The 13,179-nt window shown below is 46.5% G+C and overlaps 1 protein-coding gene across 1 annotated transcript in view; it reads left to right on the top strand.

Moving 5' to 3' along the window:
- The first annotated feature begins 3,281 nt into the window (after positions 1–3,281).
- The window catches only part of Pawr (pro-apoptotic WT1 regulator), a 77,914-nt gene continuing 68,016 nt past the window's right edge, over positions 3,282–13,179 (top strand). The window contains exons 1-2 of the mRNA XM_040754930.1: positions 3,282–3,439; positions 3,891–4,508. Of these exons, the coding sequence (XP_040610864.1) occupies positions 4,014–4,508 (495 nt within the window). The 5' untranslated portion in view covers positions 3,282–3,439; positions 3,891–4,013. The remainder of the gene's footprint in view (positions 3,440–3,890; positions 4,509–13,179) is intronic.

The raw sequence follows: 13,179 nt of genomic DNA, 5'->3' as shown, positions 1-13,179 counted from the left end.
ATAAAAACAAGCTTTAACTGCAGAGGAATATTTTTATAACAAAGAAATACAGTTGTAAAAATGAAAGAAATGGAATCTTAGCACACCACACAACCCCGTGTTACAATGCACTGTCGTAACTCTACAAACATGGAGTGTATATATATTCAGTAAGATCATGGTATAAATACAGTTTAGGTGTAAGAAAAATGTATATATAGCTAGCATGAGAGAAATCAATATAAGTGTACTTAAACAATAAACATGAAATCTGTATTATCAGAAACAGTTAAGAGTTCATTGTTATGGTTGTATATGGGGAGGGTAAGGAGAGCTTTGCTGTCCTTTCTTATAATCCTTGTAGAACTGAAGTACTTTAACACTATTCTTGTCTATTAATTTGAATGAGAATTACCTATATGCTTTAGAGATATTTGCATTGAAATAAAAATGGGTATTTTTCCAATATACTAATCATCATTTCAACTGGTCTACTGACTGGGAGGTATAAGTGAGGGTTATTATTTAAAATCTTTTTACTCTGACATGTTCAAATAAAATCTTGCTTCTTCTGTTAACATTAGCATATCTTCCTTTATTGGTAAGTACAAGTGGATCATTGAAATGAGTTATGTCAGGCCAACTCCGAGGGTTTACTGTTGACCAGGAGCATTTGGCAATACCACAAAGGTTTGATGGATGCTTCTGGCATCTGGAAGGTTGAAGTCCAAGATGATGCTAAGCCTACTGCAGTGAATGAAGGAAACCCCAGAACAAAGGTCCACCCAGCCCCAAATGTCAATAGTGTGGAGGCAGAGAAGCCAAGCTCCACATCTTTGAGGATTACTTCCTCAGAAGTCTATGCATAAAGATGATATGCAAACATCTTGCAGTTCAGGCTTGACTCGGCTTAAATACTTTGCCACAATGTTGAAGGAAGCCTGGTTGTGCAATGTATCTTTGGGAATCCAGAGAATGGTAAAGTCAGGACAAAAGGTATAATAAGCGATAACAATAACAAAATAGAGTGCTTTGTACCTTAACAATCTCTTTCATCTGTGACTCCCTGGGCACTTTATAGACCAGTAACTGCTCTGGTTCTCACATGTTACCTTTTATCTAAGAGCCCGAGGCACTTTCACAATGCTCTTAACATGTAGGAAGTATCATTATCCCCATTTTATATGCAGGTAAACAGAGGCACGAAAGTTAAGCAACTTACCCAAAGCGAAGCCAGCCAGCACTCCTGACTCAGAGCCGATTAATACTAAGAGATGCAGTGATAAACTTATTTTCATAAATGTTACCCTTGTTCATTCAAGGTCTATTGTTTTCAAGTTAATATATATTCATTTCCTCATCTTTTCTCTTCTTCTTCCTCCTCCTCCTCCTCCTCCTCCTCCTCCTCCTCCTCCTCCTCCTCCTCCACCCTTCCTCCTTCTTCTTTCTGTCTCCCCATTCAGAAACCCAGGGCAGTTGGATATCTTATTAACAGGAGTGGTCCTTGAATCAAGCATGCTACAATCGGAGTCAACTCTTAAGACAGCTTTAAAATATATGGTACTATTATTGATTTTATAGTAAAGAAAGCCACCGAACTTAGAGAATTTAGACATAGGCTAAAAATCTGTGTGGTAAGTTACATTAGTGTATCCAGGCTGAGCATGTTCTTTCCAGAATAGTCTACAATCACTCCCAGAGACCATCCTCAGGTAAATAATGAATGCGAAAGGTTATAGTCGGTTCCATTTTGCCTCTTTTGTTTTTGGAGACAAGGTTTCTCTGCATATGGCTGTCCTAGTACTCACGCTGTAAACTAGGCTGACCTCGAACTCACAGAAATTTGCCTGCCTCTACCTCCTGAGTGGCTCCATCACTGCCAGGTTAATCTTGACTCTTAAAAACTAAGGAAAGAAAATGATTCGGAGAGATTTATGTGGCGCCCTCAGTTTGTGCCAGCAAGGCTCAAAATCGGTCTGTTTTAAAGTCTTGTCTCAGGTGAGACATTTTACCAAGCAACTTTCTTTTTCTTTCTTTTTTTTTTTTTTTTTTTGGTTTTTCGAGACAGGGTTTCTCTGTGGCTTTTGAGGCTGTCCTGGAACTCGCTCAGTAGACCAGGCTGGTCTCGAACTCACAGTGATCTGCCTGCCTCTGCCTCCCGAGTGCTGGGATCAAAGGCGTGCGCCACCAACGCCCGGCCTACCAAGCAACTTTCTAAGCATTCTCCAAGTTAACAACACTATGTTCAGCCCAAAGACTTGAGCTGCTTCTGAGAAATGCAGAGGCTGTGAGTCATTGTCGCCTGTTCCCATTGCTGTGGTAGGTATCTGTTGCCTCCTTGCTACATTGTGCCACCAGAGCAAAAGGAGAAAGATTTGTTAGGTCAGCCTGTGTGACTCACGGCACTTACTTTTTAGGAAATGAAGGCATGATTTCATTTCACAGCCCCAGACAACGATGCACTCTGCCATTACATGGATGTGAGAGATCGGGGTGGGGTGGGGCATTCACCCCTGATCTAGAGACCTTAGACTGCACACAGGTGAGGATGGACTCATCCCTGAGCATAGTAGGGATGGAAAAAAATAGAGACTATCCAGTTTTACGACGTTGGTGGGAGATTTGCTGCTAAATCCGTCCATGAGCGGGGTAGAGACGGCGTGAAGACGGGATGAACTGCAAATACAGTCAAGTGTGGAAAGGAATCATGTCCAGTTAAAAGTTTGAGAGAATAATAAACTCTTGATAATTTCTTCTAAAATTTAGCTGCTTCTTTTAGCTAACCCCCTCTTACCACGACACTCGCTGTTTTGAAGTGGCTTGCTGGGTTTCCCGGTGTCCTACCCACCACCCCCATGCATCTGGAAAGGGAGGAAAGGCGACGAGGGGAAAGGGACGCCTGGGTATTTCCCCACCCTGGCGAGCCAGGTCCTGAATCATCACTGGCTGGTGGCACTTGCCTTCAGCAAGTCACAACTTTCCCTAGAATAATACGGTCTTGTACTTAAAAGGAAGAGTGGTGGGAGACCCGAGAGGCGGGGAGGAGGAATGAGGAGAGGGGCGTGGAGCGGCCCGTTCCCGCCCCAGATTCCCAAGAGCTGGAAGAATTTAGGTGTCGCAGCCGCTGGCGCCCCAGCCGCGCCCCGGGGAGGGAGGGGACGCAGCGGCGGGAGGGGCCGGGCGCCGCGCACCTGGGCGCGGAGGGCGTGGCTTCGGCGGCACTCCCTCCCCCACCCCTTTCTGGCCGCAGGGACTCGGCCCTTTCCGCCCCGCTTCGGCCCCGCTCGGCTCCCGCCCCCTCCGCCCCTCGCTCGCTCTCTCCCTCCCTCCGGCCAGGGACTGCCCCCGAGCTCAGCGGGGCGAGTTGGCCGTGGCTGGTCGTGCGCGTCGCGAGCGCTCTGGCTCACCTGGACAACCCTCATCCCCGCCCCGCGCCTGGTCCCAGCTAAACTTCTCCGAGGTTAGTAAGGGGCTCCCCGGGTCGCCCGCGGGGGACTCGTGTACCGATCCCCGTCTCCGCTGGACGCGTCTCCGCCTGTTCCAGCCGGCTGGGGGCTCCATGCCCCGTCCCGGAATGGAGGCGTCCGTGGCGCCGGGAGCTCGGGCCCGCGCGAGCCGAGAGGAGTCGCGGGGAGCTCGGCACGCAGGTGGCAGCGGCGCGGGTGTCCCGGTGCGCGGTCGCGGACCCGGGCGGGACGGGGGGGGGAGGGTGGCGAGGGTGGGGTCCGCCTCTCTCTCCTCCCCCGGGGAGGTCGGGGAATCTCGGGGTGCTCGGCAGGGGGCGAGCCGTGCGAACTTAGTCGTCTGGGGGCTGGCGGGGTCGCCGAGGGGGAGGCGATCGCTGTCCCGCGGCTGCCCCCGGACCTGACGCCGCGCCCCCCGCCCCCGCGCCCGGTGTGCTTCCCCTGCAGAGCGTCGGTCGGGCAGCGCGCGGTCCCCCTCGCGTTCTTGCTCCCCTGGCAGACGGCGGCGGCGGCGGCGGCGGAGTCGGGACGCGCGGCGAGAGGGGCGCCCCCGCCGGCCCCTCTGGGAACATGGCGACCGGCGGCTACCGGAGCGGCGGCAGCACCACGGACTTCCTGGAGGAGTGGAAGGCGAAGCGCGAGAAGATGCGCGCCAAGCAGAACCCCGCCGGCCCGGGTTCGGGCGCCGGCGAGCCGGCCGCCAAGTCTCCAGCGGGGCAGCTGTCCCCAACCGCGGCCGCCGGGACCTCGGAGCTCAACCACGGCCCCGCGGGCGCGGCCGCACCTGCTGCCCCCGGCCCCTCCGCCCTGAACTGCGCTCTCGGTCCCTCCGCGCTGTCCCGCTCGGCTCCCGGCTCCGCGCGGCGGCCGGAGGATGAATGCTCGACCTCCGCTGCAGCCGCGGGAGCTCCGGCGTCCCGGGGCGACGAGGAGGAGCCGGACGGAGCCCCGGAGAAGGGCCGCAGCTCGGGGCCCAGCGCCAGGAAAGGCAAGGGGCAGATCGAGAAGAGGAAGCTGCGGGAGAAGCGGCGCTCCACCGGCGTGGTGAACATCCCCGCCGCGGAGGTGAGCCGGGCGGGGCGGGCCGCTGCGGGGCTCCGGGACGCCTCCGGTGGCTTCCACCAGGGAGCTCCCTCGACCCGGGGCTCGGAGGTTCCCTTCCACTCCCTTTCAGCCCTGGTGGAGTTTTACTGTGAGCAAATGTTTCCTGGGAAGTTCCTCCGAACCAGATTAGGACACGTGCTTCTTCACTCCCTCGGGACCGGGTTCCTACTTGAGAGCGTTAGGTAGACAGTTTGTGTCCCCAAGATTTGCCAGCCCAGACTTTTCCGTGTGGGGGTGATCAGTTAGGAAAATCGGCTAGTGGAGGTGATGACGTATTCTGGTTTCCCACGTGTCCATCCCGGGCTATCAGGTTGTTTTATCTCCACTTCCCTAGCAGTGTTGACAAGGAAAGCACCTGTAAAGAGTTAGCCTAGCCTTAGCAATATCTAAGGCAGCGTTATCTCGCGGTAAACCCGAGATGAATGTGTCAAATAAAAACGTGCAATGTAGCCTACATCACCCCACCCCTTCACCCCCACCCAAGTGATATTTTGGACAGTAGGGATGTTGGAGGCTCAGGAATTTCTTGCGGTATTTAATAATAGGGAAAACATTTGTGGGAGGTGTGGTCTTTTGTTTGGGGGCATTTTTGATATTTCACAAAAACATTTCTTGAGGCAGCAGGGGCATTCTGTTACAATACTGTGTAAAGATTTTTTTCCCCAAGTGTGTTATCACACCTCCATCTACCTGAAAGGTAACTGTTCAAAACCATTTGGGGGAAGTGGTTTGACCACTGTGTTTCACCCGGGGAAGCCACATCATACTCAGTGGCTTTTTAGTTTTTACTCTCCACCCACAACTTCTTTATTCCTGGTCTTGTTGCCCATTAAGGAACTGTTAAAATATTTGCTAACTTTGGGCTGGGAATGTAGCTCGGTGGGAGACCGTTTGCTTAGCATACATTAAGGCCCAGTGTTTGATCTCTAGCACCACTTAAACAAAAGAAAACAGAAAACCACAGTAAAAGCCAGGCATTGCAGCTCATACGCATTATTCCAGCCTCGTGTGACTGGGGCAGGAAGATGGGCCCTTCGAGACCAGTCAGGGTTATGTGTATGCGAGACTGTCTCCACCCAAGCCCCCACCAAATTGCCGACTTTAATTGTGGTGTACATGATTTGTACTAAGGAGGGTATTAGAGTTATAATTTTAAGTATTAATATGGTTTCCATACCTAGGAAATCAGAGTATGCCTCTGTAGGGTCTATTTTTGTATTTTTATGTGACTGTTTCAGAGATTTTTATCAGTCAGAACAACTGTCCTCTGTGGTTTTACTACTTGTACAAGATATCTGTTCCTCATTAAAATTGCTTTCAAAGGAATTCATAAGAATGGTAATCAAATTTCCAGGTTTCTTTTTTTTTAATGTAAAAATATGAAGATTAAGGGGAATTGAAGACAAAGCTTTGAAAAGACCACATTCCACAGCTTTATTTTTAAAAGCAGCGGATGGTCCAAATAATAGAACTTGTCATTTTTCCTCTTTTTTTTTTTTCACGGTTCATCTGACAGGGGTCTTATTTTGGGAACTATGTTGGCAGATGTTAAACTTCATTTTTTTGGTCTGGCTGCTTGTGCTAAAATTATTTTTTTAATTGCTTAAAAAAAAACCAGGGACAATAAGTGGGGTGTATCTTGTGATAGCCTGAAAAACATCCTTTATGAGTGGGTCCTCCTCTGAGTGAGGAGCACATTGCTGAGAATGTAGATGACTCCCCACTGCAATTGAGTCGAATACTCTGGAATGTTTTTCGTTCGGGTGTTGGCAACTCCTAAATTTAATCTTCCTTAAAAACAAACAACCCAGGGTACCATTTTTTTCTTCCCTGTCTGTGGAATTTGAACCTTTTTTTAAAAAATTGAATAGGGAATTGAGAATTGCTTTCTTTTAGTGGTAACCATGGCTCTGTTTCAAGCTGTAGGACCCAACAAAACAAAGTCATATTTTACCACAGTATCTAATTAGCAGGCATGCTTCTCGAGTGTCTCCTTCCCTTCGTTTTAGAATTCTAGAACAGTTGTTGTTGTTTTTTAGATTGTTTTAGCAGTTGCAGAATATATATTGCAGAGTGTTGAAGTTGAACCCTTTTCATGTCTTCTAGGCTGTTGCTGTTTTAGAATTGCGAGGCATTTCTTCTAGTTTTGAGTAGTGAAAGCCATTTGCTGAAGGGGTTCATGTGTTGTGTAGCTTAGCACTCCTGTTTTTGTAAGTTGTATTTTGTAAACTTTTAGGTGCTACCAGTGAAACTAAAATGTCTTTTTGTTTACTGTTGAAAGAGACTTCATTCATTCACACAACATTCCCAAAGAAGTATATTCCAGATTATCCTGGAGGTCTCTATGTGGTTGAGTTGATACCAGATGGGAATACATAGTGAAGCCAGTACCTTCCCCAACCCCCAAAATGTACACATTAAGTTTCCCTGTGATGTATTCTCGCTTTATTATTCTAGTGTATTATTTATCTTGCTGCAATGACACCTGACTAAGGCCAAACATCCCAGTGTCAACCAGGAGATGGTTTAGAGAGGAGATGGGTTAGAAGCTAAAACTATCCAGCAAGGGATAAGATACAGAGCTGGTTCTGTGGGAGTTGAATATAAAAGTCCAAATTTCCAGATAGTCTTAATGAGGCAGAGTCTAGTTTCCATTAATTGGTTCTTTGCTCTGTTTTCGTTTCCCCTGACTTTTGGCATTCCCTACTTTTCCTGTGTGGTAGTAACGAGCTCTAGTTGGATAATGAGGACGTGGCACACTACCTGTTATTAGCATTTGGGATTTTTATATTCGACGAATGATCGCTGCATGCCTGTGTCCGTCCATTGCATTGTCTAAGCCAACTGGGTAAAAGAAGAATAAAGCAGTGTAGATTTGGAGAGAGCAAGGCTGGAATCTGGGAGGAATTGTAAGAACATAGCCCGGACTTACCAGTGTGAACTCACGGAGTGCAGCCTGCTGCTGGCGACTTACTGGCGTGCTGTATACTTAAAGGGTAGAGATGACCTAGCCTGGACTTAATGAGGGTGAGACTTTTGGGTTGAGTCCTACTTTCTTCCATACCCATATACCTATCGCGTGTTCTCATGTACGATTGCACACAAATTCAGTATCTGAAGTGTCAAAGTGTAGGGGCTCTTCCCTCTGGCAGCCTGTTGGTATCACGTGCAGAGCTTAAAATAAATGCTCCCCCTGCTGATCCTTGGCCCTCCCTGCTGTCCACTCCCATGACATTTAATGGGTTTGGGACGGAGCCCAGGCATTAATATTTTTATAAACTCCCCATGTAGTTCTCATGTGAGTCAGGGTTAAGAACCATTGGGTCACAGTCTGGGGACCCAGAAGTGGCTGGAACACAGGCATTGTCCACAGGTACTCCCAGTGGCTGGAACACAGGCATTGTCTACAGGTACTCCCAAGTATTCCAAGGAAACCTAGGAAGAATGTTGAGTTAGCTTTGTCCCTAAGCAGTATACCTCTTCAGAGGAGGAGGCAGCATTGAGGACTTCAGAGACAGTTTTGTATCTGCTCTGTTTGCAAAGCTACTGCCTGATGACACTTGCCACAGAAAGTGGGATTGTTTCCTAAGTAATGAGGTAGCAGCGAAGACTTGGTTTATGTTAAAAGCCAATGCATATTTAAACCTTCTACTTGGCCAGTGGTTGGCTAACGTGCTTAAAAGTCCTATCTATCTCCACTAACAGAGTAGAAAGTAGAGGGTTAGAGTTTAAATGAGTTAAGATTATGTAGGTATAAATGTGACAGTTATTGTATACTAACTAAAAAAGATTGCATAGAAGTGATACAGCAGTATTTTAGTGTTCTTGTGGTATGTGTGTGTGGAAGAAAAAACTGATTTGTAAAGAATTGCCCTTGCATTACTTAGGATATTTCCTTAGCTTTTTCCCTTCATGTTTTATTAAAGTTGTTTTTGATAATTAGGCATTTGAAAGAGGAAGCCTGTAAAGGTTTGGAATTGAATAGAAATTGAGACAGATTTGTAGGCTCAGTGATTGGTTTCTGAACCTCTCTAGTTTGCTTCAGGAGGTTTTCAGCAGCAGGGTGCTAGCAAGACGGGAAAAAAATAGGAAATTATTTTTGTTAGGAATTCGAAAATGGAAGCTTTAATACTACTTAAATGATAATGTTGCTATTGCATAGTTTGAACTCAGGCCTTTGAAGGTGAGGCCGGAGGGGTCATTTAATATAGACTTTCATGGGAGTACCATCGAAGTAGCAGTTATTCAGCATATTTGCTGAATGGCCTGCATGGGGCATGTTCTCAGAACACCTTTTAAATCCAGGTAGATTAGGATGTGGTGTTTAGGACATAAGAAACCCTATGTTCTCAGAGACCTCATTGTTTTACTACCCCCCCCATTCACATCACATGTCAGATGTTCCCCATCTCTGAGTCATTGACTGAGTCTCTCTTGAATCATCACACAGAAGGATAGACAGTCTGGAACACCATGGGGATACCAAAATTCTTAATCTAGCTGGAGCGTTTGATAAGAATACCGATATAAAACGTTTTAAACCGTTGGTAAATATTGGCCCCTGCCGTTTTCTCAGGTTCCTTTTTCGTCCTTTAAATGTGGAGAGCTAGCTCCACACCCCATAAATGAATCCCTTTAAAAGTGGGCACTATAGGGCTAGGGATCTGTTCCTCTCTGGACTGCTTGTTAGGATGCGTGAGACCCTGGGTTTGACTCCCAGCGGAAATGAAGTAAGAGTGGGCAGTTCTGTTCTTCATTGTATGCCTGGGCTCTGCTCTGTGAGTGCTTTTATATTCTCACCTGGAGTTTTCTTTATGCTCTGGGACCTGTGGTTGGCTAGGTTTTACTTCTCTGCTCAGTAAAGTGCAGCGGTATTCAAACTGTGACAAGGTAATAACTTTTAAGTAATTTAATACCAATCTTTCCTATGTTTCACAGAAAAGAAATAATGATGGACTCCTTCATTCTACATTTTTTTTTAAAACTTGGGCACCTGCCACCAATAAGTTGTACTAGGATTTGGTGTTAGAGGTATTTAATGGACTATAATATTTTACAATTGTTTAGAGTTTTTTCTGTACCTTTCACAGAGACCTGCAAAGCTTAGTTACATAACCACTTAAGAGTATTGAACCGGATGAGAAAACAGTGGAGTTTTAGGTTGCTTGAAGGTTGAACTGTATTAGCTAAAAGTGATACCTCTAAAAATGTGACTTGAGTAGGGGACAGACCACCTGTGTGACACTTAGCTGTTATTTTCAGTGCAGACTTTCCAGATCCACCTGTGTAGAGGGAGTTACCCGAGACTGTGTTTTGACATGTTCTGGAGGGATTCTCTGTGTGGGCTGTTAAGTTGGAGAAGAACTGATTGGAATAGCCTCTAGTTTAGTGGTTCATCAAATGAAACTAATACTAGCTATCTGGCAGAATTGTTATGAGAGTCTAACAAATTAGCATATTTAGGAGGCAAAGGCAGGAGGATGGTGGTTTGAGACCAGCCTGCCCTCTACAGGAAGACCAGTAGTTATATAAACTACATTGTTGTCTAGTGGACTTGATAGAAAGACAATAATCATTTTTTTCTCTTAAAACTTTTTATAGATACTTAAACAGAGATAACTTGATCTACCTGGAAATTTATGTCATTTTAAATATTTATATAATACCATGTGCTTAATGCAAAATGCATCTATCTGCTTTGCTTCTTGTCCTGCATTTGTCAACAGCCTAGACTATAGAAAAAATACTTAATATTTATATGTAACCAGAACTTAGCTGTCACTCGTGTTTTATACATGTTTAAGGGAAAGCACACAATAGATTTATGGATACCTTTAATAACTGGCAGTTCAATCTCTTTAATGATTTTCCAGCCTTCTTATCAAATCTCATATTTAGGTGCAGAATCGTTTTTCTTTGTTTCATACTCGAGCCTGTTGGGCTGTTGACTTGGTGGACTAACAGTTGATTCTTTCCATACTTGGAGAAGAGGGACCTTGTAGCTTGTTTTTAGACAGTTGTAGTGGAGCCATGACACTGCCTGGTGTAGGATCAGTCTCAGTCATCTGCTCTTTAGCACACTGTAAGAACACCCAGTCTCTAAAAGTGGCAAAACTGTACATTTCAAACATAGAATAGCTCCAGGTTCAGATCTTAGTGTGTGACTTGATGGTTTTAGAAATATCCAAATCGTTTTTTGGCCTCCCTCCCTCCCTCCCTTCCTCCCTCCCTCCCTCCCTCCTGACACAACAGGGTCTCCATGTAGGCTGTGTTGGCCTTGAATCCACAGAGATCCTCTTGCCTCTGCCAACAGAGCACTAGGATCATAGGCAAGCACTACAAGCCTAGTATTTCAATCAGCATTGTTTTGGATTGAATTTCAAGAAACAGGACCATTAAGTTTTGAAAGTCATTGTTTTGTTAGCTTTTGAATGGATGAGAAAGCTTGTGTTGGAGATGGGTTTGTTTTCAGATCTGTAATAAACACTAGGGGGTTAAGTGTATAGGAGTTCTGCAAATAGAATTGAGTTTGAAATAGAGTGAAAACGGATGGCTAATGTCTTACATAATGCAAGACTAAACTTATGGGCATGTAAACAAACTAGTACTTTTTTGAGAAATTGCTATATAGTGTGTGGATTAATTTTTTTTATTACTTTCGGAGTGGCAGAATATTTTAGTATTGAAAAAGAATGTAAATCTCTGTTGCAGTTTTGAAGAACAGAATTAGCATTCAGAAGATGTGCTTGAGGATATGAATAAAAGACATCCTAAGATTTGTCCCTTTAGAGCGCACAGTTTGAGGGCTGGACAGATGACTCTGTGGTTAAGAATGCGTACCTCCCTTCCAGAGCAGGGCGATAGTAGCTTTTGCATACATAAATGACTGCCTGTGCTGTTCAGAGCAGGGTTTTCCCCATGTTGTTACTTCACGTTAATTCACAGAGTGAGTGGGTTTCTTTCCATCATTGTACAAGACAAGGAATATGAGCCTCGGAGAAGTTGTGCCTTGGCCAAAGGCTGTCCTGGCAGGGCTTTCCGGTCTTGACTTCAGGTCTGTTTGGGTGCAGCGCTCACACATTGGTTGTCATTGTTGGAAACACCTTGGATCTGTTCTAGTGGAGGTAACTTTGATGTGCAGGTACCTGGTGGGAAGAGAGTGGAGGACAGATCCCAGCAGCAGCCAAGGAATCCAACCGATTGTGTTTGTGTGAGTATTGCTGACAGCGCATCTCCTTCCTCTGCCCATGCCTGTTTATACAACATCTCTCATTAGTTTCTGGAAGGGAAAAAGGGTACCCGTCCAATTCAGAATCCTTACTGAGAGGATTCTTTGTTCAGAAACAGGTAAATCTCCCAAAGAGTAGTGTAAAATAATAGACACATAGTACAAGAAAGAATTTCGAATTTCTGAGTTAGAAAGTAGCTCAGTCAGGGGGTGGTGTCACACACCTTTTATCCCAGCACTCAGGAGGCAGGGGTAGGCAGAGCTCTAAGTTTGAGGCCAGCCTTTTATCCTAGCACTCAGGAGGCAGGGGTAGGCAGAGCTCTAAGTTTGAGGCCAGCCTGGTCTACAGAGTGAGTTCCAGGACAGCTAAGACGACACAAAGAAACTGTCAAGAGAGACAGAGACACGGAGAGAGACACAGAGAGATGAACTCAGGGATAGCATCCAACACAACTGTAACTTCGTAATGAGCAGGCTTGTGAATGGCCTGGAGGTGAGGCGGAGGGCTCTGCTGGTGTTCAGTGGCCCGGATCTGGGCCAGCGAGATGGTGCAGAGGGCAGCGGGCCTACTGCTCCCTGGGGCCACGAGGCAGAAGGAGAGACCCGACTCTTGCAGCTCATCTTTTGACTTCCTTGTGTGCATCATGGTGTGCTCTCTCCACTCAGCTGCCACACAAATAAGTGAATCAGGAAAATAAATGCAATGCTTTTCTTTTCAATTTTCAGAATATGATCTTGTGTAAGTCCCTCGGAAGTTTGCCGCGGTGTCCTAGTGTTTCTTGAGCTTGAATTTCCGTGGACGGTGAAAGCCAGGCATCCGTTGCATTGTTAGCTGCTCCCCGTTAAGCATCGCCTTGGAGTCTTTCCCCACTTCTTTTTTTTTTTTTTTTTTTTTTTTGGTTTTTCGAGACAGGGTTTCTCTGTAGCTTTGGAGGCTGTCCTGGAACTCACTTTGTAGACCAGGCTGGCCTCGAACTCACAGAGATCTGTCTGCCTCTGCCTCCCGAGTGCTGGGATTAAAGGTGTGCGCCACCAGTGCCCGGCCCTTTCCCCACTTCTTGTGCAGCTTCTCCTCGTCTTCCTTCCTGTCCTCTGTTTCCCTTTTGTGTTTTTGAAGAACTCGGGTGCTTGTCCAAGTCATGCTGTTAGGAATGATACTGATTTTGTCTTCCGTGTGCAGGTGCACGGTGTATGTGAGGGTGCACGGTGTGTAAGTGTGCCTGCACATTCATGTGCCGAGACCAAAGGAGGGTACTAGAAATGCTGCCCTACTGTGCTCTGCCCCGTTCCCTAAGACACAGTCTCACTGGACCTGGAGCTCCCAGAGTTTTGGCCAGCAAGTCCCCAAGATCTGCCTGTCCCCTCTGTCCCCGCACTGAGTTCCATGCAGTCTCTGCTGTTGTG

This window comes from Mesocricetus auratus, unplaced genomic scaffold (genome assembly GCF_017639785.1).
Source record: "Mesocricetus auratus isolate SY011 unplaced genomic scaffold, BCM_Maur_2.0 Super-Scaffold_100011, whole genome shotgun sequence".
In the NCBI taxonomy this organism is placed as follows: Eukaryota; Metazoa; Chordata; class Mammalia; order Rodentia; family Cricetidae; genus Mesocricetus; species Mesocricetus auratus.
Note: the sequence above shows the minus strand (reverse complement) of the source record. Positions and strands in the feature narration are given on the sequence as shown.